At 43.4% G+C, this 25,338-nt stretch overlaps 1 protein-coding gene across 4 annotated transcripts; it reads left to right on the top strand.

The window, feature by feature from the left end:
• Positions 1 to 521: 521 nt before the first annotated feature.
• On the top strand, positions 522 to 24,090 carry LOC121713529 (extended synaptotagmin-1-like). 4 transcript variants are annotated; one of them, XM_042098193.1, is made up of 28 exons: positions 522 to 635; positions 4,667 to 4,708; positions 5,609 to 5,743; positions 6,793 to 6,866; positions 6,982 to 7,054; positions 7,165 to 7,254; positions 7,362 to 7,417; positions 7,741 to 7,861; positions 8,306 to 8,470; positions 10,596 to 10,678; positions 11,885 to 11,933; positions 12,302 to 12,391; positions 13,065 to 13,154; positions 13,393 to 13,464; positions 13,815 to 13,901; positions 14,197 to 14,346; positions 14,793 to 14,975; positions 15,327 to 15,497; positions 19,973 to 20,055; positions 20,152 to 20,200; positions 20,318 to 20,407; positions 21,599 to 21,694; positions 22,183 to 22,254; positions 22,405 to 22,491; positions 22,616 to 22,762; positions 22,943 to 23,088; positions 23,214 to 23,250; positions 23,349 to 24,090. In XM_042098193.1, the coding sequence occupies exons 1-28, from the start codon at positions 627 to 629 to the stop codon at positions 23,352 to 23,354; spliced, it is 2,553 nt and encodes an 850-aa protein (XP_041954127.1). In that variant the 5' UTR covers positions 522 to 626; the 3' UTR covers positions 23,355 to 24,090. The 4 variants fall into 4 exon arrangements, with proteins under 4 accessions (XP_041954127.1, XP_041954128.1, XP_041954126.1 ...); XM_042098195.1 differs by lacking the exon at positions 23,349 to 24,090 and adding an exon at positions 5,151 to 5,234 and having other exon boundaries at positions 524 to 635; positions 23,214 to 23,342; XM_042098194.1 differs by lacking the exon at positions 23,214 to 23,250.
• The last annotated feature ends 1,248 nt before the right edge of the window (positions 24,091 to 25,338 follow it).

Raw genomic sequence — 25,338 nt, forward strand, 5'->3', positions numbered from 1 at the left:
GTTGCAATCAAATATTCTAGAACACTGTTCCAGGGGTAGTTCTACAAGACTGTTGTCTTCATGTCTTTGCGATTGTCAATCCAACTGGTAGACTATATTATAATGACCAATGACTGGGTTAAAATTACCCAGGCACTGGGTGCATTATTATTATTATTGTCTTGTCTTCACCGTGGGATAGTGAGAAACGTAATTTCGATCTCTTTGTATGTCTGGAACATGTGAAGAAATTGACAATAAAGCTGACTTTGACTTTGACTTTGACTTTGATTACATGATTGTTTGTGCTCTCAGCCACTAACCCAGCACCTGGGTCTTAACAATAACCCAGCATGGGTTATGATAACCCAATAAAAAGTAAAAATGTCATTAACCCAGTGCTTTAGTTAAAATAATAACCCAGCACTTTTAAGAGTGTATATATATATATACCAGGCAAAGTAATACAACACAATTTTGCAAAACAAATATCCTGTTATAGGCTACTGACAAAAAATGATGCCACACCTACCAACAGAGTCTGTGTCAGTTTTGAAATTCAAGATTACAGAAGCAAGCTCTTCCTGTGTTTAAAAAGCAGTAGCTCTTATGAGTTAGTTCCACTTTGAAAAGCGTGACAAGCCACTATGTCAAAGGTAAGTAGACTTTACTTTGCAACTAAAACATCAAAGGATATTGTACCCTGAGGGTTTTGTAAGTGTAACCTGCCTGCGTTATTCTCAATGAACTGCAAATGTTCATTTAAAACTGAGCAACCGGCGGCCGATATATTATTGGCCGATAAGTGAAAAATTTAAATATTATTAGGCTATCGGTCCGATAACAGAATTTCGGCCGGTAATTTGTGCCGTTATTTTTTAAAACCCTAATTTCCGGACTAGGCATATGTAAGCCAAGGCCCACCTGGCTACACCGAGCTACTTGAGCTTGGTTGGCTATATTTCTTCCTCAATATGTCAGCGGTATGAATGTATTTCACCATTTTAACAAGATCTGTGGATCTGCGTTGAATCTGTGCATCCCAAAATCCTCTCGTGAATGATCCGCCGTTTAACCTTAGCAGAGCGGAGCTCTGAGCCGTCTTGTGCTCGTGTGTTTGCACTTTACCGCGCTAGTCGGGGAAAGAAATAAACAAACTCTTCGGTGGGAGGGGTGCATAAATTGCCTAGGCTAGTCCTAGTTCTAAGTTGTATTTTAGTAATATATTTGCATTTCGTTAGCTTGGGTTTTGTAATATTAGCTAGAAAATATGCTAACCATTCCTGCTTCAGTTCCAGACAGCTCATCATGGAAAGTTATTAAAACCATCGGGGCTAACCCCTTTAATTTCTCCTGCAGCAGGCATAGAGGCAACAGCTGGTGCGCAACAGAGTAGACGGACACACTGTCGCTAGCCATGAGAGGGAGTTAATGACCGCGTCGCAGGAAGTGCACGATCGGATAAAAGCACCACATTTTACATACGGCCTCTTTACAATCTTCTGAACAACAGAGATTTTGAAAATGTTTTAAAGAGCACAAAAACAATTTTGATCAAAAGGCAATCACTACAAGTGAACAGGGTAAACAATTAGGCCTACAGTTTTTCTCGATTGCTTTGACCTGCTTAAGGAAACTGGGATCCACCTACAATATTATCTTTTTGAAACAAATATGAAATTACTATAATTCATACTGTGTAAAAAAATTAACATCCTTAAGCCAACGAAAATTACTTTCCATAAAATATTTTTTTTGGTAACACTTTTTATGAACCCAGGATATAGTAAGCTTTAGTGAGACTTTTGCACGTCATTTAAATTAAAATCAAAATTTTAAATCTTATTATATCTCACTGCTCTGCTGAAGTTATGATATTGAAAGTCTTAATTATGATATTTAAAGTCGTAATTATGAGATTTTAAGTCATAATTATGATATTTAAAGTCGTAATTATGAGATTTAAAGTCATAATTATGAGATATAAAGCCATAATTATGAGATTTTAAGTAAAAATGATAAGATTAGATAAGTCATAATTAGGGGGGGGGGGGGGGGTCAGTGTTTATACCGGATCTGTGTTTGCATAGCCAGTTATGTATCCACCATCTGCCTGCCTGCAGCCTACTTCCAAAACTCCAAAGCTGCTTGCTGTCAGATTTGGTTCCGAGGCCACAAATTCAGTGTGTTAATCAATTAAATTCCCAACAATTTCACAACAGCTAGTTCTGGAGTAGGCCATTCAACTTGCCCGCTTGCTTACGACGAGACTCAGGCCCAGTCCACGCGTACCAAACCAATCTTTTTTTCCTCCCTCTTCCCTGGAACCGTATCAAGAATATTTGCGTCCAAACGGATCCATCTCAACACTACTCAACACGTTACTTCATACCCCAGGCCTACAGGTGGCACTGTGTCTTTACAGAAATTCACCAAAACTTGCAAAACTTGCGCTTTAAAATCAGACAGAATAGGCTACGGCGAAATGGCTAGTGCAAGGAAACCAGAATTGTTTGTGTGGACTGATGGTGAACTGTCAACTGTAGACAACTGTAAAACTAATAAACTTTATTTTACGGTTTGTGAAGGGTGCAGTCCCATCCTTTATTTGGCTAACGCAGGTAGGCCTACTAATCACCTTTACTTTCTTTGGTTGTAGGATAGTCCGTGATTCACATTAGTATATATTAATTATATATATATATATTTAATACTATTTAATACTGCATAAACAGTTAAGAACAAAATGATTCATACCCCTGGCAAATATTGATGTAATGTTATTAAAATTATTGTTTTACGATTTGTAAATTACTATCTAATTACAGAAAAACATTTTAAAACTTTTTTTCAGCTGGGTCATTCCACGTTAATTCAACCAGGGCCCATGCACTTAGGTCTCAAAAAATTCTGAAAAAATTACCAGGTGTACCTATGTTACCCAGGAGACACACTGTAAAATTACTTTTATGTAAGATCAATACTTTCCAAGATACAGCCAGTTTTACAGGGGGAGGGGGGTGTCGATTTTGTCCAGCCTCTTTTTTTTGTCAAAGTTCACAAGCCCACAGCGCAAGAACTAAACTATGTAGGAGGCTCAAATTTTGCATGCTGGTACATAAATAGGAATAGTATGTAGCAAAATCGTCACGTTTGGTCTGGATAATCCTGCATGGTCATAGCTGTCCCTCAAAGTTGATACAAATTTTATTGGAGTTTTTGGCTGGGCTCTGTTTAAGCCTTCAGAAGACATATTTGTACTCAACATAGGTTCTTGATTTATTTTCCTTACTGAGATAAGTAGAAACACTCTCACAAAAAAACAATGAACAGAAAATAAATTCCTTCAGGGTCTGAACAGCAGACCTTAGAAGTCTAAAAAATCATTTTGGTTCTCATTTTCAGAGCACCTAAACACCTTGTGGGAATATACAAAGATTTTTTATAAAATATTTTATATATATATTTACAAATATTTAAAAAAAAAATAAGTTGTTAAGTCGTTAATATACAACCACAGGTGGCAGTGTGGTGACTCTATATAAAACATATTGATGTCAATGGGGCATTTTGCCTATGTTCAGTGTGGAAAATAAAAAAGACAAAAGGGCCGAGTGCTGGTACCGATTCAGAGGCTGCGGACTCGGCCCTGCCAGAGGAACAGTAGTCCGGGAGAGCATGCTGTCTCAGTTCTATGGTCTTTCGGAAAGTGCCTGGGTGCTTTATTGCCCGTGTACCTTGCGGGTTACTTCGGATTCAGTATTAGTATAGTCTTGTTCGGTCTTGTCATCTACATGGAATGGAAGCACGGCAGGGATGGAAAACACTCTTGATTGCAATCCGCCATGGATCTGCTGGAAAACGAGCAAGATTTCACCACCACACAGGTTTTTAGGAGTAAACGCGAATTAACTGTGATACTCTGCCCCACCAACTGGGGGCGGTATGTCGAGCCTGAAAGTAGGACACTACCACCAAAGAAGCCTGAAACGCCTGAAGAAAAGAAGAAGGTGGGATGTGCGAGCACTGAACGAAGGAAGAGCAAGGAGTGTTCCACACTTATGTGCAAAATATGTGGCTGTTGAGGAGAAGCACCACAAGTACTTTCGCCTGTCTGCTGGGAAGTTTGATAAGTTGGTCCATCGCATCGCTCCATTTATCATCCACCAGAACACACACTGCACACCTGGTATAGCTGAGAGACTTGCAGTCACTGTACGGTGACTCGGTGCCGCGAGGGCAGCTTGGGCAGCAACGTTGGTGCGATACAAAGTAAAGACATTTTTCTAAACACAGCAGTGCCATGGTAAGAAAGAGTTGTGCGTACAGATGTCCTCAGTTAAATTTGTACCATGCATTTGTGCATGCATTGAGAGGGTGTCAATGATCCTACACATGCAGTTTTGAACCTGTCAAGAAAAGGTAGAAACACAATGGGGCTTCCTTGCTTGGCCCCCAACAAGTTATGGAACTTCAGCGCAGATCTGTGCTAAGGGGTCAAATATGCCAGCTGGACATGTTTTAGATTTAGGGTCAGGCCACACAAATCTGCTGTTTGTTTACTGTTTGAAACAACCCCCCCCACCCCACCCCACCCCAGCTATGTCTCTGTTATGTCATTAACAACAACTTAATGACACTGACCTGCTTAAAGTAATCCAAGTATTACTGTCTTGTTTGTTAACAGGTTCATCTCCCTGATGTGGAGAAGGTTGAATGGGTCAACAAGGTGAGTCTTACAATAACAGTAACAGTATAGTGAGATTGTGGAGGCCTAGTCAGCAGGGTTTGGTCAGGGCTGCTCTTGTACATGCTTCCCCTGGCACACTTCCTGAGTCACACGGTGGATGCAGTGCTCATCTCCCTCTGCCTCAGCTCACACACGCAACACTGTATCCAAACAGTCATGCTAATAAAGCTCCTTTGAATTTGAATTTGAGAGAGAGAGAGAGAGCGAACCTGCAAATTGGCTCTGTGCGTGTGTGTGTCCCTGTATGGGGTTACGTTCTATTCAAGTCAGAAGTTGGTCCGTCCAGTCTGGCATTCACACCGCTCCACTATTAGATTAACGTAGCGTGGCCTAAGAGATCTCTGCCCCAATTTTACCAATGGAAACATTACATTCATTATTATGTTAAGTTGGCTGATGGCACTCTGTTATACTCCCCCAGGCCTTCCACTTGTTCTGTGGTCAGCTGTAATCCCTCCTTTTACCTCCCCTGACCTTTTTTGCATTCATCAGAAACAGGATACAGGTCTGTAGGTTGGGGCACAGTGTTGCTCTTGCATGAGACCAGTCAACATGTCATACTGACAGTTCATCGTAGTTCCTGCCCACAGTGTGTATTACAGTTGTGTATAAGTGTTTTTGTTAGTAATCTTTTTGCTGTAATGTCATTCAATTGTCTTTTGATTTCCTTATTTAAGAATTACCGGTACCTTGATATACCATGACAAATGTAAGATTCAAAATAACCATTAAGAACCTACACATACAGCGATATTCACTGTGTCAAAGTTGACTGAGACACATAGAGTACATAGCTACCCTCTGATGACTGATGGACTAAGAACGCCTTCAAGCCTTCTTATTGTCTCTTCCTGTGCCTGCATGCTTGTTGGGTTGCAGATTATCCAGCAGGCCTGGCCTTTCATTGGGCAGTATCTGGAGAAGCTGCTGGTGGAGACCATCGCCCCCTCCATCAGAGCCTCCAACACCTACCTGCAGACCTTCAGCTTCACCAAGATTGATCTCGGAGACAAGGTAGAACTGACCTACACACTGTTCGGGAAAAGCTTGTTTTATTACAGTGCATAGGCAACCACCACAACTAACCTAGCAACCACCACAACTAACCTAGCAACAGCCTAGCAACCACCTCAAGTATCCTAGCAACAACATAGCAACCACCATCACTACCCTAGCAACAGCCTAGCAACCACCTCTAGTACCCTAGCAATAGCCTAGCAACCATGTCAAATACCCTAGCAACAGCCTAGCAACCACTTCCACAGTTACAACTTAGCAACCAATATAACAACCAATAAATTTAACCTAGCAACCAGCATAGCAACCACCACAACTAACCTGGCAACAGCCTAGCAACCACCTCAAGTACCATAGCAATAGCCTAGCAACAATGTAAAATACCCTAGCAACAGCCTAGCAACCATGTCAAATACCAAAGCAACAGCTAAGCAACCACTTCCACAGTTACAACCTAGCAACCAATATAGTAACCAATAAGTTTAACCTAGCAACCAGCATAGCAACCACCTCAAGTACCCTAGCAACAGCCTAGCAACCAAGCTATGTAACATGGTTAGCATAGCTAGCATGGTTAGCATAGCTAGCATTGTTAGCATAACTGCTAGAAAACATTAGCTGACATTACATTAGCATTAACATTAGCATTGCTAACATAACCGCTAGCAACCATTAGTCAAGTTAGGCTAAGTAACATTGTTAGTATTTTTAACATGGTTAGCATAACTGCTAAAAAACATTAGCTAAGTCAGTAAACTAATATTGTTAGCACAGACAACTTGTTTACATTGTTAACATAGTTAGCCAATTAGCACATCATCTGTTTTAACAATATATTTCACACCATATGTTTTGCATTTTCATGTACTGGTAATTCCCTGGAATTACGTTTTCTAGTTTTACTATGGAATTCATTAACTAAAGTGTCATATTTCTACCAACCCAAACATGCATTGTGAGATTCCCCCCTTGTATATGATGATTCGGTCCATTAGGGGCATGTTGTACACATCTTCACCTTTGTAAAAGTGAACTTTTCTCTTTAGCCCATGAAAGTGGTGGGTGTGAAGGCCCACACAGAACATGACAAACGACAGGTGATGTTGGACCTCTTCATCAGGTACATCAGGCCAATCTCTTATGCTTAGTTTAGTTGGGGTCAATGTATAAGACAGTATACTAGAGGAAGTGACACCTGGACCCTTATTACTTTGTCCCCTTTTTGCACTGCACAGCTTTGCCGGAGATGTGGAGATCAACGTGGAGGTGAAGAAGTACTTTTGCAAAGCAGGAGTCAAGGGCATACAGGTGAAAAACTCAAGCTATGAATTTTTGAAAGGTTTAATGATTCATCTATTTTGTTTGCTTATGTACTCTCTCTCTCTCTCTCTCTCTCTGTTCCTTTCATCTCCCACCAGTTCCATGGCATGCTGAGGGTGATCCTAGAGCCTCTGATTGGGGATATTCCTCTAGTAGGCGCCATTACCATGTTCTTTATCCGGAGGCCTGTGAGTCAGTCCACACTTGTTCCTCTGGCCCCAGTGCTTTATGTCTGAACACAAGCTAATGGCTAGCGGGGCCATCTTTCTCACTCTCTGGTGCTCTATTCTTACAGAAGCTTGATATCAACTGGACTGGGCTAACCAATCTGCTGCACATCCCTGGGCTGAAGTGAGTGCATTTTTCCCGGCTTCTGGAAGGCCTTCCTTGTGCTCCATACCCAGTGTGCTGAGACCATCCTAATGGATTAGCCCTACTGATCCCTTTGTTTATCTCTCTGTGGGCTGAACATTAAGAATGGGTGGATGGCTGCCATGATTTACAGTTCTTTAATAAGCTCTTTTTGAGTGGTTGAGAAGCATGGTTTTCCACAATATGATCCCACTGTTTGATTAGTGGCAACTTGCAATTTATGTTTGAATGTCTTTGTTTCTGTCCAACGGTGTGTTTTCCATTTCTTGTCCACAAAATGCAACCCTTGCATTCATTTTCAGTGCTATGTCGGATACTATGATAATGGATGCTATCGCCTCCTTCCTGGTCCTACCGAATCGCCTCACTGTCCCCCTGGTGGCCGACCTGCACGTTGCGCAGCTCCGCTCCCCTCTCCCACGGGTAACCCATCCACTCAATACTCAGAGAGGGGTCAATGAGCCACCTCCTCTGTGAGACAGACCATGGCAAATATTATTACGGCTGAGTGTTGCTGAATGTGTTGTGTTGCTAGCAGAACCCACCGCAGAGGTCAGTGGAGCAAGTACTGAAATTTGATTATATGAAATACCTAAATACCTAATAACCTAAAGTCATATAAGTAAATACTGACAAATCTGCTGAAAAAATATGACGTGTAACAAAGCGGTCAGCATCTATTTGTGGGTTCTGCTATCATTGTGTGCTTTCTGGAGCTGCACCACACATTTACTTCCCTTAGGACCTCTGTAGTACATTTGAAGTGTTATGGATTTGTAATTAATGATACTGTATTGGCCTCCTGCTCAGTCTGTGTGTGTGTTTGTGTGTGTGTGTGTGTGTGTTTCTGTGGATGGGCTCTGATAGGGGATTGTGCGCATCCATCTCCTAGAGGCTAAGAACCTGGCCTCTAAGGACAACTTCATGGCGGGGAAGTCGGACTCCTACGCCGTGCTCAGGGTGGGCACTCAGACCTTCACCTCCCATTATGTGGACAACAACCTCAACCCCCAGTGGTGTGAGATGTATGAGGTGAGAGAGATTTATGGGTTTTCTAGTCTCAAGGCTGCAGTGATTGGGATATGTGCAAGTGAGTCATAGCGAGCAAATATGGTTGGCCAACACTTTGTGTTTTGTAGTTACTGAATCTTAGAGTTTGAGGTTAGAGTCTGAAGTAGTGAAATGTTGTCATTCAGATATGATACAGTTATGTGTTTCATGTTTTTCTTGCATCTGTGGTGTGCCATTACATAGCACAAACACTCATTCCAGTGTATTCCAAGAAAATCCTGTGACGTGTGAAAAAAAATCCCTCTGACCTCAGAACAGTCAGATAAACAGACTACTGGGCCAAACACAAGAATGCCGATACACTGCAACAACATTTTGAAATTGCAACCTTTGGCCTAGAACAAAAAAGTATTTGAATGTGAAAATACACATGTAAAGTTCCAACATCTCTGACGGTTCAGAGAAATTCCACTAACCCTGTGTTGCACTGCCATTTCCTGGTGTGCATAATTCTGTACTTCAGTGTGTTGTTCTGAAATGCACACTACTCCACTGTATTCACTGCCCCTTTGATTTCAGTAATGTTTTGAGTCATGGGTTTACACTTCTATTTAAAGCACAAAGAGATGCTGCAAGTGTATTGCTTTTGGTTATCATCTGAACATCTTGATTGTGTGTGTGTGTGTATGTGTGCGTGTGTGTATGTGTGCGTGTGTGTGTGTGTGCGTGTGTGTGTGCGTGTGCATGTGTGTATGTGCGTGTGGGTGTGTTTGTGCATGTGTGTGTGTTTGTGGTTATGCGTGTGGGTTGCGTGCGTGTGCGTGCCTGTGTGTGTGCATGTGTGTGTATGTACAGTATGCCTACATGTCTACTGTATGTGTATGTGTGTGCGTGTGTCTTTATGTGTGTGTGTGTTTATGCGTGTGTGTGTGTATGGATGCGTGCATGTGAGTGAATGTGTGCATACCTGTGTGTGTGTGTGTGTGTGTGTGTGTGTTTATGTGTGTGTGTGTGCGTTTATGTGTGTGTGTGTGTGTGTGTGTGCCTGCAAGTGTGTGCATGTATCTTTATGTGTGTGTTTGCATGTGTTTGTGAGTGTGTGTGTGTGTGTGTGCATGCGTAATGCATGAACGTAATTCCACGAAACTTGGCATGCATTCAGAGGGTGTCAGAATGATCCTACAACTCCAATTTTGCTTGGCTTTTTGCTCGCCTTTTCTTTTTGAACTAGGTGGTACTCAAATGAGTGGTTATGGGATGGGTTGACATGGCCCCTTGAGACCAACATACTAAAAAATGTGGTACTCCTAGGCCCTACGGTTCTTGAGATATTCATAGAAAACTGTCCAGTCCGGTGGGGGGGTGCTACTGGAGATGGGCATATTTTACATATATATATATATATATATATATTTATTTATTATATATATTTTATAAGTACTACAGTGAAGTGTAATGTTACAGAAGGAAAGGGACAAAGGATACCTACGTTGAACAAGCTAATTGCAACAACAATTTGTATATTATACAGTGTTTCCCAGAGAATTGAATTCCATTTGTGGTGGTTGGTTTGCAGAATTAACTTGAATGCAACAGTTTTTAACAAATTAGCACAGCGTGGTTATGATGCGAACCAGATTTAAGCACAATTTAGTACAACCTGGAAAATCATTGTGTGGTGGTCAATGTTGATATTGTGGTGGGCCGCGACAAATAAGTCAATGTATGGGAAACACAATATAAGGAGCGCTGTGAAGGAGAAGTGTTGTTCTGACAGACTCGCAGTTCTGTGAATACGGTTGCGTTTCCTTTCGGGAGGTCCAGTCCGGCAGGGAGGGTAATGGATCAAAACGAAAAACAATGGTTCCATGTCATCCTTGTGGGGCCCAACAAATTTTGTGCACCCCCGTCTTTCAGTGTCCCAGGAATCATTGACACAAAATTACTGAAGAAAAAAAAGCTAATTTGTCTTTGCCCCTCACGCAAGACTATCACGCAGAGTGGGCTTAGCTGACTTTGATGATTTCTCTCCCACTGATTATTTCATAACCATAAACTTCTCTTCATAACTAATCTCTCAATCTTCATCTTTTGTATCTGTCTGTCTGTTTATTTGCTGGTGTGCTGTGTTTTTGTGGCTTGTCAGGTCATTGTCCATGAAGTGCCTGGACAGCAGTTGGAGGTGGAGGTGTTTGACAAAGACCCTGACCAGGATGACTTCCTGGGGAGGTACTTCCCACTGTATCCATGTGTGATCACCCTCAGAGCCGTGCTTTTGACTGTATGAGCAGACCACAGGCTCCAAGCTGAGCGGCACATTAGCCATAGAACTGAATCAGGCTTTGTTAGATGATCAAACTGGAGGCCATGATATTCCCATCGCCTTTAGATCATCAACAAAGGGAGCATTTTATGACATTCTCTGAGGGTGCTGTGACCCACACGTTCCATCTAGGACCATCCACTGAGGAACATAGTGGTCTTGTGATGGTAGTGCTAGGTTACCACTGTTAACCCAAACAGAGACATGGTCAGGCACAGTTCTTAGAAAAATACTTTAAGTTTTAAAGTATATATACTTTTTTGATCCCGTGAGGGAAATTTGGTCTCTGCATTTAACCCAATCGGTGAATTAGTGAAACACAAACAGCACACAGTGAACACACAGTGAGGTGAAGCACACACTAATCCCGGCGCAGTGAGCTGCCTGCTACAACGGCGGCGCTCGGGGAGCAGTGAGGGGTTAGGTGCCTTGCTCCTCAAGGGCACTTCAGCCGCGGCCCACTGGTCAGGGCTTGAACCTGCAACCCTCCGGTTACAAGACCAGAGTGCTAACCAGTGGGCCACGTAACACTTAACCACGTAACCAACGTAACACTTTGGTTTAGTCAGTGTTTATGTCACACTATTTCATTATCCAGAGGATCTCACCTGTAACTGGCATTCAGCATTTTTACAAATATCCAAATAGTATAGGGAGTTCACTCTTTGAGCTTTAACATATTGTTGACTTTGTTAACATCTTTGAATATTGACATTTATATTATTTGATTTTTTAAAAGAAAAATAGGAAATACTGGCCTTTACATAGTCATTTGTATTGTTGCCATTATTTCTCCCTTTGTGGATTTGAAACATGAGTTCCTGTGTAGGGAGGCCCAAAAGAAAGGAAACGCATGTCTAAACTACACTTGGGTCCATCTACAAACATGTCCTCTTTCAACCATAAAAAAGAACTATGCTGTCATTTTAATGCGATACCGAATTGTGTTTCCAGGGGAGCTTAGTATTTGCTTACTTAATGGTAGAAATGTGAACTTGATTCTTTTAATCCTGTTAGTGCTGTAGCTACATTCTCTTTGGCTGTATGGCTCAATCTGGTGTGTGGTTTCATTGCGTAATCTTTATTGATCATTATTTTATTTTGTTTCTTAGGGTCAAGCTGGATTTGGACATAGTAAGGAAAGCAAGACTTTTGGATGAGGTGAGCTGAGTCTTGCAGATTGGTTTTACTCTCCCGTAGGCTACTCCTTAGCAGTGCAAACAAAAACTATTTGTCCTGTTAAACTGGCCTCTTGTGTAGGTGGATCAGGATGTAGGGCACAGTGTTTTTGTTTGCTCATTTGCTCGTTACTTTATGCTAATAAAAATAATGATTTACCTACCTAAAGTATTCATATTTCAATGTGTTTGTGTGCTTGTGTGTGTGTGTGTGTGTGTGTGTTCACGTATATCTATTTGTGTATATATGTATGTTTATGTGCTTGTGTTTGTGTGTGCGTCTATGTGTGTGTGTGCACGTATATTCATTTGTGTATGTTTGTATGTGTGTTTGTGTTTGCTGTTCCACAGTGGTTCACTCTGAAGGACGCTCCCTCAGGGCAGGTCCACCTACGTTTGGAGTGGCTCTCTCTGCTGCCCTCTGCTGAGCGCCTGAGTGAGGTGAGCATCGTGAGCGGCACACAGCACACAGCCAGTAGAAATGACTTAACTCCCTCTCCAGACAGCTCTGCCCAGCTCTGGTCACTACTTCCTGTCCCCTGCTCCCTCCCCCTGCTGGCCTCCCACTCACCCTGAGGGAAGTGCTATGGGCAGCCTGAGAGGTAACCTGATTATCCCCAGATGAATTCCGTTCCGCCTAGCTCCACTCACATCCATCTGGGACCTCTTCCGTTAGGAATGATTTCGGCACCAGATTTTATGGTAGAGCCAATCAGGATGCAGGACGGGAAATTCATAGATGTGACGTAGTGGAGAAGCGACTGTGAAACTGTTTTGATTCAGACAACAATGGCGGCTTGCATCGAGGAAGCAAGCGTCAACATTGATGCTGCTATTATTTCATCCGCGTTGTCCAATCCACCCAATATTTTTTCGTTAAAAGAACATCAGAGAACGACTCTGAAGGCTTTTGTTGGTGATGACGGACAAGTGGCTTATCCAATCATATGCAAGGATTTTTGATAAGGCCCAGCCTTCTGAAACACCACTCCAATGGAGCGATCCCAGATGGATGAGTGGAGCTAGGCGGAGAGTCAGGTTACCTGAGAGGAGCAGTCACAGAGGCTGAGGTGGAGGTATGTGATGCCATTGGCTGACTGTTTGCTATGTGCAGGTGCTGAAAAGGAACCAAAACCTCACCATATCCAGCAAGCTATCTGCAGCTATCCTGGTGGTGTATCTGGACCGGGCCCAGGACCTTCCGGTGAGTCATTCTCTACTTCCTGTCTGAGCTAACTGCGTCTCTCTTTCTCTAAGGTATAGTGACAGAGTGTGTGTGTGTGTGTGTGTGTGTGTGTGTGTGTGTGAGAGAGAGAGAGAGAGAGAGAGAGAGAGAGAGAGAGAGAGAGAGAGAGAGAGAGAGAGAGAGAGTGTAGTGTAAGACTGTGAGGTCTTGGTTGTCTGTGTGTTATGTTTGTGTTGACTCAGATGTGTTGTCACAGATGAAGGAAGGTAGTAAGGAGCCCAGCCCCATTGTGCAGCTGTCTGTGCAGGACACCACTCGAAAGAGCCGGGTCAGTCGTCCACTAACACTCGTCAGCTCTCATATGTCAACATGGGCTAACATGATGCATGAAATGTCATGTGTTGCCAAACTCTTCTGTTCTGCTAAGTTTTACTCTATTAGGGAGTTAAAGTTGCTGCTATCAGTAATGATTTTTTAAATATATTTAAGACTTCTTTTGAAACTTCTAAAGAAATATGTGTTCTCCTTCTCAGACATAGTAGTGCAGAGGAAGTTGTTAGCAACAAATACTAATATTGTATAGCAATTCTACAAATTACACCACTTTCATTGTGTGCATGTGGAACACAAACACAAACATTGTGTCTGATGTAAACAAATGTAATGTGCTCCACTCAGACTGTGTACGGCACCACCAGCCCTGTATGGGAGGAGGCCTTCACCCTCTTCATCCAGGACCCTCTCAAACAGGACATGGACATTCAGGTCTGCACAAGTATTCTGCCAATCTGCCCGCCACCTTCAGTGTCACTGCTCAGAGTAACTGATGTGCTTAGTCACCTGGTCAAAGCAGATCAACTCAGAGACCTGATGTCTAGACTCAGTCTCTTTCCATTTGCGTTTGCTCAGTTGTCTCCACATTTGTGGAATTCTCTGACCCCTCCACTCCCCTGCTGTCTCTGTGTCCCTCTCTCTCTCTCTCTCCCCTGCTGTCTCTGTGTCCCTCTCTCTCTCTCTCTCTCTCTCTCTCTCTCTCTCTCTCTCTCTCTCTCTCTCTCAGGTGAAGGACGACGACCGGTCCGTGTCCCTGGGCAGCGTGACCATTCCTCTGGCCCGGCTGCTGGCCACCCCAGAGCTCACCGTGGACCAGGGGTTCCAGCTGGAGAACTCAGGCCAAGCCAGCCGGCTCTACCTCAAAGCTGTGCTGAGGGTGAGTGGACGGTCACTCAGTCCACTGCCTCAGACACATTCACACTGCGGGGCTTCACACATTCACAACAGGAACTGTGGTTTGAATTCTGTCACAACAGAATTACAGATTAATGAGGGCATCGCTTGTTAGTTAGTATTTATTCATGGTATTCTAATATTAATAAGTGGTGAGGTACACTACGTATATTGCAGAATATATCACAATAACACACATGCAGTTCAATTTCAAAACAAGCTCTTGTAGCGGTAACGGAGCACATTCTGTTATTCTGCATATTTTCCTGCATGTGAAAACTACCGTTATCACCACATAATAGGTGATAATTATTTTCATAAAAGGGTCTGCTTCAGATACAAGTACATCAAATACATCTCTATTACTGACTTTAATATGGTCTATGTGTCCCTTTATCATCTTTGTGTGTGTGCATGTGTGTTCCCCAGTTGCTTTGGCTGGATGAAGATGCCATTCCCAGCCCTGTCTCCCCATGTCCCACGTCCCCTGGGTCCAGCCAAGGTGAAGGGGGCGTGACATCAGAGGGGGCCCCAGGGAGCTCCAGCCTGTCCCCCAACCCGTGTGTGACGCGGCCCCAAAACACCAGCCCAAATGCAGGTTTTGCCACAGAGGTGAGTCCCTCCAGGGCAGAGTCCCCCTCTTCAACAGACAACATTTGTGTGTTTGCTCTTCTAATGTTGACTTCATAACTAGAGTCTTTGTGAGAACTCATCAAACAAGTTCAGCCTGTACAACTGTCTGTAAATCAACAATATCTGATATACAGTTGCAGCCTAACGGACATGAGATTAGTGCAGTGTTTCTTGCAAAAAGCATGTCCTTGCAATGCTGTTTGCAAGCACGCTCTGTTGTCAGTTGCTGAGCCTATCCTGTTTATCTCTTGGTCTCGTCCCATCTCTATGTTGACATAAACACTGAGATGCTCTCGCCCCCACTCCGCTCATCTCCTCCGTGTCCTGCAGGGCGTCTTGAGGATCCGTCTGGTGGAGGCCGAGAGCCTCGTGGCCGAGGACAGCTTCATGGGCAGGAAGGGGAAGAGCGACCCCTACGTCAAGCTCCGCGTGGGCAGCGTGACCTACAAGAGTCATGTGATCAAAGAGAACCTCAGCCCCACGTGGAACGAGATGTATGAGGTAAGTGTACGCGCTCCAGATCCACCAAGGCCTGCTGCTCCTCAGGGACGCTCGGCAGGAGCAACGGCTTTCATCTATTTATAGATACACTTTTTTTTTTCCTTTCACTGCGCTCTTGTAGCCTCTAATTCAGCCTGTGGGAGCAGGCCTCTCGCCTGGCCTCCGCCTTCCTACGTACTTCCACTCGATTTCTTTTCCTTAAAGTATTCCGTCTGGAATAGCTTGATTTGCCCTCGTTTACTTCGGCAGTTGGCCGCCGAACCAACCAGCAAACAGAGGGCGTCCCTGAGAGCGATTACGTTACCCAGGCACGGTGTTTCAATTACTATGTCCCCGCCCCCGAAGCAGACCGCTTGGAATACATCAACGTAGGGAGCAAAAAGGGCTTATACTTATGAAAGTATAGGGAGCAAAATTAATGTGAATAAAAGGCGCAAATAAGGTTGGTGTGAGTTATTTTAGCTCTTTCTAGTTTAGCCTATATTAACAGGAGTGTCACGAACAAAGTCACAGTGGAGTAGGATGTTATATCGTCAGCTAAACTTTAGTCATACCTTAATTTTGTCACTTAAAATACGAACGTATTCCCTACCACTAAGATGACACTTAGCGATTTTATACCTGAGTGGGCTTTGGTTATAAGGAAGTTCCACAGTTAACGTTACATGTGTCCTTCACTGGGGTATTGGAAGAGAATTATGTTGGTAATGTAGCCTAGTTTTAGCCTGGAAACCAGACTCTCTGACTTCGCAGAAAGTCTGGCCTAGATCCATAGGTGTACGTTTATTTTCGGGTGGGAGGGCACAGTTTGAGGTTTAAAATCATTGGAGTTCTTTTGAACCAATCACTCACTAACAACCAGCATTTCGTCATACATTGAGCGGCTTGTCATGTCACACATCTAATCCATTCCCCCCCCCCACCCTGGACCCCTTCCAGTTTGCATACTGAGCCAAACGGTCCACAGAGGATGCAATCTGCTCTGCCCTCCACCCAGCCCTCACCCACCTGGAAAAAAGAGACTCATATGTGAGATTGCTGTTTATAGACTTCAGTTCTGCATTCAACACCATAATACCACAACAACTCATCTGCAAACTTGACAAACTGGGACTCAGTACCTACCTCTGCAACTGGCTACTGGACTTCCTCTGTCAGAGGCCTCAAGTAGTACGTGTTGGCAACAATATCTCAAGCAGCATCACACTGAGCACGGGGGCCCCCCAAGGCTGCATGCTCAGTCCGCTGCTCTTCACCCTGCTGACGCATGACTGCACTGCAACCTACAGCAACAACCACATAGTGAAATTTGCTGACGACACAACTCTGGTGGGTCTCATCACCAAGGGCGACGAGACTCAATACAGGTTGGAGGTCGACCTTCTGACCACGTGGTGCAGGGACAACAACCTCCTGCTGAACGTCAGCAAGACCAAGGAGATTGTTGTTGACTTCCACAGAGGTCACACCCAACACCTGCCACTGACCATCGACGGTGCTGTGGTGGAGAGAGTGAGCAGCACCAAATTCCTGGGGGTGCACATCAGTGAAGACCTCTCCTGGACCACCAACACTGCATCACTGGCGAAGAAAGCTCAGCGCCGCCTGTACTTCCTGCGGAAACTCAGACGAGCAAGTGCTCCACCAGCCATCATGACCACATTCTACCGAGGCACCATTGAGAGCATCCTCTCCAGCTGTATCGCTGTGTGGGGCGGAAGCTGCACTGAATACAACAGGAAAGCCCTGCAGCGCATAGTGAACACAGTCCCTCCCTGAAGGACATTTACACCTCCGACCTCACCCGCAAGGCGACCACAATTGTGAGTGATGCAAGTCACCCCGCTCACAATTTGTTTGACCTACTGCCCTCTGGGAAGAGGTACAGAAGCCTGCGCTCCCGCACCACCAGACTCACCAACAGCTTCATACACCAGGCTGTTAGGATGCTGAACTCTCTCCCCCCTCTCCCCCCTCCACCCTCAGCTACATAACATCCTGGACTTTGGACCCACAATGGCTGCCTTGCACTACTCCACTTGCACTACTCCACTTGTACACTTGCACACTTTGCAACTTGTTGTTGTTGTCCTGAAAACACTTCTGAACACACTTCTGCTGCTCTTACATAACTTGCACCACTATGCCACTTGCATACTTAGGTCAAACAGAACTACCTCAGCCATTTATTGGCCTGACTTTTGCACTATTATATTGACTGTCTACTGTATGCACAATTGCACAATTTCAACCCAAATTTTGCTGCTCTTATTTCTTCATTGTATGTGCCTTCTTATTTTTACTTTTTATATTGTTTACTTGAATGTTATGTTTGTCTGTGGACCTAATTGGTAAAATATGTCTTGTCTCCACCGTGGGATAGTGGGAAACGTAATTTTGATCTCTTTGTATGTCTTGACATGTGAAGAAATTGACAATAAAGCAGACTTTGGCTTTGGCTTTGACTTTGATACAGAGAAGTTTCTCTGCATCACGCCCATAACAAGCAAGCGTGCATCTGATCAGCAAACAATCACACGTTTCATCTGCGTAACTCTCGCCAAAATGCATCATATAGTGTTTTGTAAATGTACCCAAGTCAAACTTTCATATAAAAGCATAAGTACGTCCAAAGCGCCACTTTTAAGCTTGTATGCGATGTCGTTTTCGGGTGAAATGACCTTTTGAATGGGAATCCTATAGGGCCACTACTTTTTTGATACAATCGCGTCAAAATCGCTATTTTTCAAACACTACGAAGGCTCGACACAACATAAAAACTTTGATCGAAGTATCATCAGTGTCTCTACACATGAACTCGAGCATTGAGAACATTGTTGGTGTACACAGAGTTTACTAAAAGAGGTTTTGAACAACTCACTTGTTTTTTCTGCTCGCTGCCATCTTGCCATCTTGCCAGGAGTGAGTTGTCCAAAGTCTTTCTTTTTCGTAAACTATGTGTACACGAACAATGTTCTCAATGCTCGAGTTCATATGTAGAGACACTGATGATGCTTCCATCAAAGTTTCATGTTATGTCGAGCCTTCTTAGTGTTTGAAAAATAGCGATTTTGACGCGACCATGTAGCCTACTAAACTAAAGTTTGACTCGGGTACGTTCGTAGCCTATTTCAAGTGACGATATAACATCCTACTCCACTGTGACTTTGTTCGTGACACTCCTGTTAATATAGGCTAAACTAGAAAGAGCTAAAATAACTCACACCAACCTTATTTGCGCCTTTTATTCACATTTGCTCAAAGATTTCATAAGTATAAGCCCTTTTTGCTCCCTACATTGATGTATTCCAAGCGGTCTACTTCGGGGGCGGGGACGTAGTAATTGAAACACCGTGCCTGGGTAACGTAATCGCTCTAAGGGACGCCCTCTGTTCGCTGGTTGGTTGGCAGCCCAACCTCCGAAGTAAACGAGCGCGAATCAACCTATTCCAGACGGAGTACTGTAGGGAAAAGAAATTGAGCGGAAGGACGTAGGCAGGCCGAGGCCAGGCTAGCCTAGTTTTGGGATGAGTCAGTAAGATATGGCCTGCATATTTCTTCATAACCGTTGAGTTAGTAAAAGGACAAAATGTCCTGTGAAATAAAGCGTAACCCTCGCCAAACTTTAGTACATGATCGCGTCAAAATCGCTATTTTTCAAACACTAAGAAGGCTTGACACAACATGAAACTTTGATCGAAGTATCATCAGTGTCTCTACACATGAACTCGAGCATTGAGAACATTGTTTGTGTACACATAGTTTACTAAAAAGAAAGATTTTGGACAACTCACTCCTTGCAAGATGGCGGTGAGCATAAAAAACAAGTGAGTTGTTCAAAACCTTTCTTTTAGTAAACTCTGTGTACACCAACAATGTTCTAAATGCTCGAGTTCATGTGTAGAGACACTGATGATACTTCGATCAAAGTTTCATGTTGTGTCGAGCCTTCTTGTTTTAAAAATAGAGATTTTGACAAGATCATGTATCAAAATAGTAGTGCCCTTATAGGATTCCCATTCAAAAGGTCATTTCACCCGAAAACGACATCGCATACAAGCTTAAAAGTGGCGCTTTGGACGTACTTATGCTTTTATATGAAAGTTTGTCTTGGGTACATTCACAAAACACCATAGGATGCATTTTGACGAGAGTTACGCAGATGAAACGTGTGAGTGTTTGCTGATAAGATGCACGCTTGCTTGTTATAGGCGTGATGCAGAGAAACTTCTCTGTATGACGAAACGCCGGTTGTTAGTGATTGGTTCAAAGCGGTTCAAAGGAACTCTAATGATTTTAAACCTCAAACTGTGCCCTCCCACCCGGAAATAAACGTTTGCCTATGGATCTAGGCCAGACTCTCTGCGAAGTCATCCAGGCTAGTAGCAGGCCTCCCCCTGTAGAGATCCTCTCTGCTGTAATGACTCCATATAATTAAGTCTCTCCTGTCTGGCCCTCCCTCTGGTGCCTCACAGGTGATCCTGACCCAGCTCCCGGGACAAAAGGTGCAATTTGACTTGTTTGATGAGGACACTGTCCAGGATGACTTCCTTGGCAGGTACGGAAAGGAGACAAAGGTGTTTTGAGGGCTTCTCTGTGTAGACGGAGGGGTTCTGTGTAGATGTGACAGCTTCTTTCCAAAATCCCATTGCAGATTCAAGATTAATCTCAGAGACCTTATCAACTCACAGTATACTGATCAGGTGAGAACATTATCAGGGCAGCTCTGAATCATAAAAAATAAGATAATGCTGAAGTTTTTTATGTGAATAATTCTGTATTCCGTGCGTTTGTGTCATGATTTCACACCAACCCTGCAGTGGTACACTCTGAATGATGTCAAGACGGGCCGAGTTCACCTGGTGATGGAGTGGTTGCCCAGAGTAACAGATCTGACGAGGCTTGACCAGGTTAGCCCTGCTGCTGTCAGCACTGCGTTGTCTGAGTGCTCACAGAAACACCTATTACATGTATGTGCTAATGCAGTGGTCCCAAAACTACGGCCCGGCCCGCCACCTCATTTTGGGTGGCCCCCCAAAACATGTCCGCGGTATATAGCATCTGGCCCGCATGGGAGTACGACATCGTCAAACTATAACTTCCGTAATTTCCCCCATTCATTCATGCAATACTCTTTTTGTCCACTGGTGGTTGTTTTGGCGCTGTTTTGCGTTTGCCATCGAAAACGGAATGAAACGTAGGCCTACCTGCAAACACTGCAAGAGGCTGACTGCATTAGTGCTCAAAGTATTCTAGAAGTGCATCAATTAATTTTTAATTAATTAAAAATGAATTAAATTAAAATTAATTAACTAACTAAGTCAAGTCATATTTCTGGGACTTTCTGGGATAATTATTTCTATTTTTTATTCACTCGTTCAAATGTTCATACAAATTCATCAAGTTCTCATCAGGTGAGTGAAAGTGGTCATTTCAGATGTTTTTGCCTGCACTTCATAAAACTCTCATAGTTTGAGAACTTCAAATTATTTGTAGGACATTGCTTGTTCACAACTTGAGCTGTGTGTGCAAATACACAGAGTTCAGAGTTCACACATTTTGGATAAAATACACTTTTGGGACTCCCTGCTAATACTTTTGGGAATGTTAAAGTCTTTTTATTAGTATTATTTCATTTGAGCTACATTTTACACTGATATGGCATGATGGCAATATAAACACAGCTAAAAATGGTATTAAATTGCAGTAGCCTATGATTAAATGTAATGGAATATTCAACTAAGGTAGACTGCTGTTGTTCACAGCACTAAGCTATTTATGTTTACTAATATACTCCGAATCTCTGGCCCTCTCTTAGAGCCAGGCATAGTGAGATTGCCCTCGGAAGAAAAAGTTTGGGGACCACTGTGCTAATGCATCTGTGTGTACACAGGGACAGCACAACTGTTTTCATTAGTCCCATTTATTTGATTGATCATGTCCTGTACTGTCTCATGTCATTTTATTCGCAAAATAATTCATAAAAGAGCGGCATATTATTTTACAATTTATGTATAATAACATGAAAGTCTTTAGTTTGTTGGCAGGCACTGTTTTGCAGTTGAACCGTGTAATTAATGGCATCTCGTGTGTGCTGTTAGATCCTACAGCTTCAGTCCCAGCAGGTGTATCAGAATAAGACAATCCCCTCTGCAGCTATGCTCTTTGTCTATGTGGAGAGGGCCCATGGCCTGCCGGTGAGTGCAGTGCATACAGACAGACAGGATACCCTCACATCTCACACTTACACAGGACACACTTACATCTTACACTTACACAGGACACCCTCACATCTCACACTTACACAGAGTACCCTCACATCTCACACTTACACAGAATACCCTCACACTTACACAGGACACTCTCACATCTCACACTTACACAGGACACCCTCACATCCCACACTTACACAGGACACTCTCACATCTCACACTTACACAGGGCACCCTCACATCCCACACTTACACAGGACACCCTCACATCTCACACTTACACAGGGCACACTCACATCTCACACTTACACACGATGCACTCACATCTCACACTTACACAGGATTCACTCACATCTCACACTTATTACAAAAACAGAATAAACAGCTAAATTGTACTTTTGTGTTCAGTATGTATGGGGAGGGTGGCTTCACTAATTGGTTCGTTTTCTGTACCATGTTATCTGTGGTCCTAGTTGAAGAAGAGTGGTAACGAGCCCAAGGTCGGGGCAGAGATCTCACTGGAGGGCGTCTCCAACCGGACTAAGGTGGGACTTCCTGTCCATTTCCATGTGCCTACCGATGTCCTTGGTGTGGCACATCCCTCAAGTCTGTCATATAGAGTAGGCTACCAAAATGAAATGTGAAATTTGTGGGTCTCGTATGATTTGTGCATATTCATGTTTTCTTTCCCGTAGATTTGCGATCGTTCTACCTCTCCACAGTGGGGTGAAGCCTTTCACTTCCTGGTTCGTGACCCTAGAAAGGACATCCTCACAGTGAAGGTCAGGAAATTAAAACATATAAAAAAACAAATCCCAAAATCAGCTTGTGCCATGTTGTTGACTTACTGATTTTTACTGGCTATGACAGACAGTTCTAGTGCCTGAATGTGCGTTCTCTGTGCAGCTTTCTCACAGCTGGGGTCAGGCTCTGGGCGCCCTGCTGCTGCCCCTGAGGGAAGTGCTGGCCGAGCCGGACCTGGTGCTGGACCGCTGGCTGCCTCTAGATCGCGCTCTGCCAGAGAGTGAGATCTTACTGAGGGCCGAAGTCAAGGTGACTTAGCAACAGCGGCACAGTGCAGTGATTTAACATTTCAGCACATAGTTTCAAGCTAGTTATCAGCAATCACACCGCCATACAATAATTTTATTCTCAAAAAGAGACAAAATAGAGCCAAATAGAGTTTTCTCTGTCGTTAATAATAAATAACTGCCTTGTGTGTTGGTCTATCAGTTATTGGACTCAAAGCTTGTGGAGTGCCTCAAGTCGAATGGAGATGAGGTGACAGACTGTGACGAGGCAGTGGAAGATCACCTCATTCCCAGTAGAGATTCAGACATGGCAGCTAATCTTAGGCATAGAGCTGTGCCCAGCAATGAGTGAGTATCACACAGAATGGACTCTGTTCTTTCTTCAAATACTGCAAAGAGACAACTATAATGAGATTGTCTGTGTGTGTATGCGTGCGTGTGTTTTGTGTTTGTGTGTGTGTATGTGTCTCTAGAGAAGATAGTGTGGGTGGAGCTGGAGGCCAGGGACAGGTGAAGCTCTCTATTGTCTACTCTTCTGAAGAGAGCCGATTGGCATGAAGTTTACATCCTGTCTCTTCCTGTTGCTATTTGTGCTCTGTTCTTCCCAGGTATGACTTGACGGAGGAGGCCACCTGATGGGTATAGGAGAGGACTTGATGCCTTTAACGTCTCTGCCCTCCTGCTTCACCTTCCTCCAAGCTTCTGCTGTGTGATGCAAATGTCACTTTTGTAGCTTTGAGATTGTGTGTAGCATTCGAATAGTGTAATCACTGATGACAAATTGATCACAGGTATCATATCAATTCAATACCTTCTGTTTGCTTGCACAAGAATTTTGTTTACCATCAATTACAAGGAACAAACTAAAGGGATTTTGCATTGCATTTGCACTATGCAAAATATCTTTAGATTGATTTACGACACAAATTTTACAATCAGTCATCCTGGGGTGAAGCCTAAATATAAATGGATAGACTTAACCCTGTCAGTATTTCCATGTACAATGTGTCAACTACTTCATTCATATGGCCAGGAGTTCCAGATAGCAAACCCTGTCATAAGTGCACATTGAGCAAATACAGTGTTTCCCATACATTGACTAATCTGTGGCGGGGCGCCACGAAATAAAAATCGGCCGCCACAGATGAATATTCTATGTTTAATTTAATTTAATTTAATTTAATTTAAATATAAGGTCAAATCCTTGCATTGCCATTGAGCTGCGCTTTTTACGCACGTATGTAACATGCCTATGATAAGGCTTTGCAGTTGTACAATATGGTCAATCTATTGTCTCAATTGTGTTGTGATCAAATGCGTTTAATAAATTCCACTATGTCATAAATATAACATGCCGATTAATGTTTGTATGGTGTATCTCATCTAGGCTTCTCTTAGGCTATGTTCAATCAAATTGGCTTTGCCCACCCTTTTCTTTCTGTGCCCACCCATTTGAACATTTCTGGCTACGCTATTCGAGCATAGGAGTAGAAAAACCTATTCGATTAGACTGCCGAGGGGGGAAAAGATATGCTGTTGCTCTGTCCGAGTGGTCATTTAAATATATATAGGTTAAATTGTGTGTGGTAAAGTTATAATCGGACTGGTAGGCCTAGTCCGATTTAACACTGCAAAATAGAAGCAGCAGCTGGCTGTGGAAGTCGATAAATAATTTCTGGGTCAGAGCAATCGTAAAAAATAAATATCAAAATCAGTTTTGGGCCTGAGGCCGTTTTTTAAACGTTCTACTTTTGATCTGATCATGAAATCAAAAGTCTGAAAAACAAAGCATTATTTGTTGGTTTGTATCACATTCATAAACAAATAATGAAAAAACAAGTCCATTTTGGATTCTCAATTGAATATCAAATGAACGAATGATACCATTGCTTCGCTGTGTTCTTTCTTTTTAAACGAGAATAAATCATTTAAACATGTCAGGGCTTTTATGTATTTTTTTCTGGGGTATTAAAAGGAAAAGTTTGCGCTAGTATGAAAGATAAAGTTTATAACGTAACTGTCAGACACCAAACAGGACGAGGACCACAATTGCGTCACGTTCAAAAGTTTATTTAAGGGTTGGGGGTTTCAGGGGTTCCGGGGGGGGTACAGGAGTTCCAAGAGTCTGCGTGTGTGTGTTCCCCCAGTAGCCGAACAGCGAAGGCAGGAGCTGGATGATCCGGGAAGTCCTGGGGGAAACACACACACAACAGCAATTGAAACGAAGCAGCAGTACAGTCAAGGACTAGGCGGTATTCGTAGAAGAGGGACGGAAGGCAGGTCAAGATTACCGGGGCTGGAGAACACAGAAGTAGTCGAGCGGGTCCGGGATCACAGGCAAAGAGTCAGAGGCGTTTTCAATAAACAGGCAGGTAACTGGTGCTGGTTGCAGACGATCTGACAAGTGTGGACTGAAAAGCAAGGCTTTATATAGAGGGCATGATGAGTGGTGAATGCAGTGCAGCTGGTAGGTAACGAGGGTGAGGCAGAGCAGAGCAGGAACAGGTGGAGGTCATCAGACTTCAATCAGCACGTGTTACCAGGCAGAGAGAGAGCTCATGACAGAACCCCCCCCCTAAGGGACGGCCCCAGAAGTCC

This window comes from Alosa sapidissima, chromosome 7 (genome assembly GCF_018492685.1).
Source record: "Alosa sapidissima isolate fAloSap1 chromosome 7, fAloSap1.pri, whole genome shotgun sequence".
NCBI lineage: Eukaryota > Metazoa > Chordata > Actinopteri > Clupeiformes > Clupeidae > Alosa > Alosa sapidissima.

What these genes read in the sequence shown, in the direction of transcription:
- LOC121713529 (XM_042098192.1), top strand. An exon ending in TGTTCTTTATCCGGAGGCCT is followed by an intron (nt 7,255 to 7,361) that starts GTGAGTCAGTCC and finishes CTATTCTTACAG; the next exon opens with AAGCTTGATATCAACTGGAC. An exon ending in CTGCACATCCCTGGGCTGAA is followed by an intron (nt 7,418 to 7,740) that starts GTGAGTGCATTT and finishes ATTCATTTTCAG; the next exon opens with TGCTATGTCGGATACTATGA.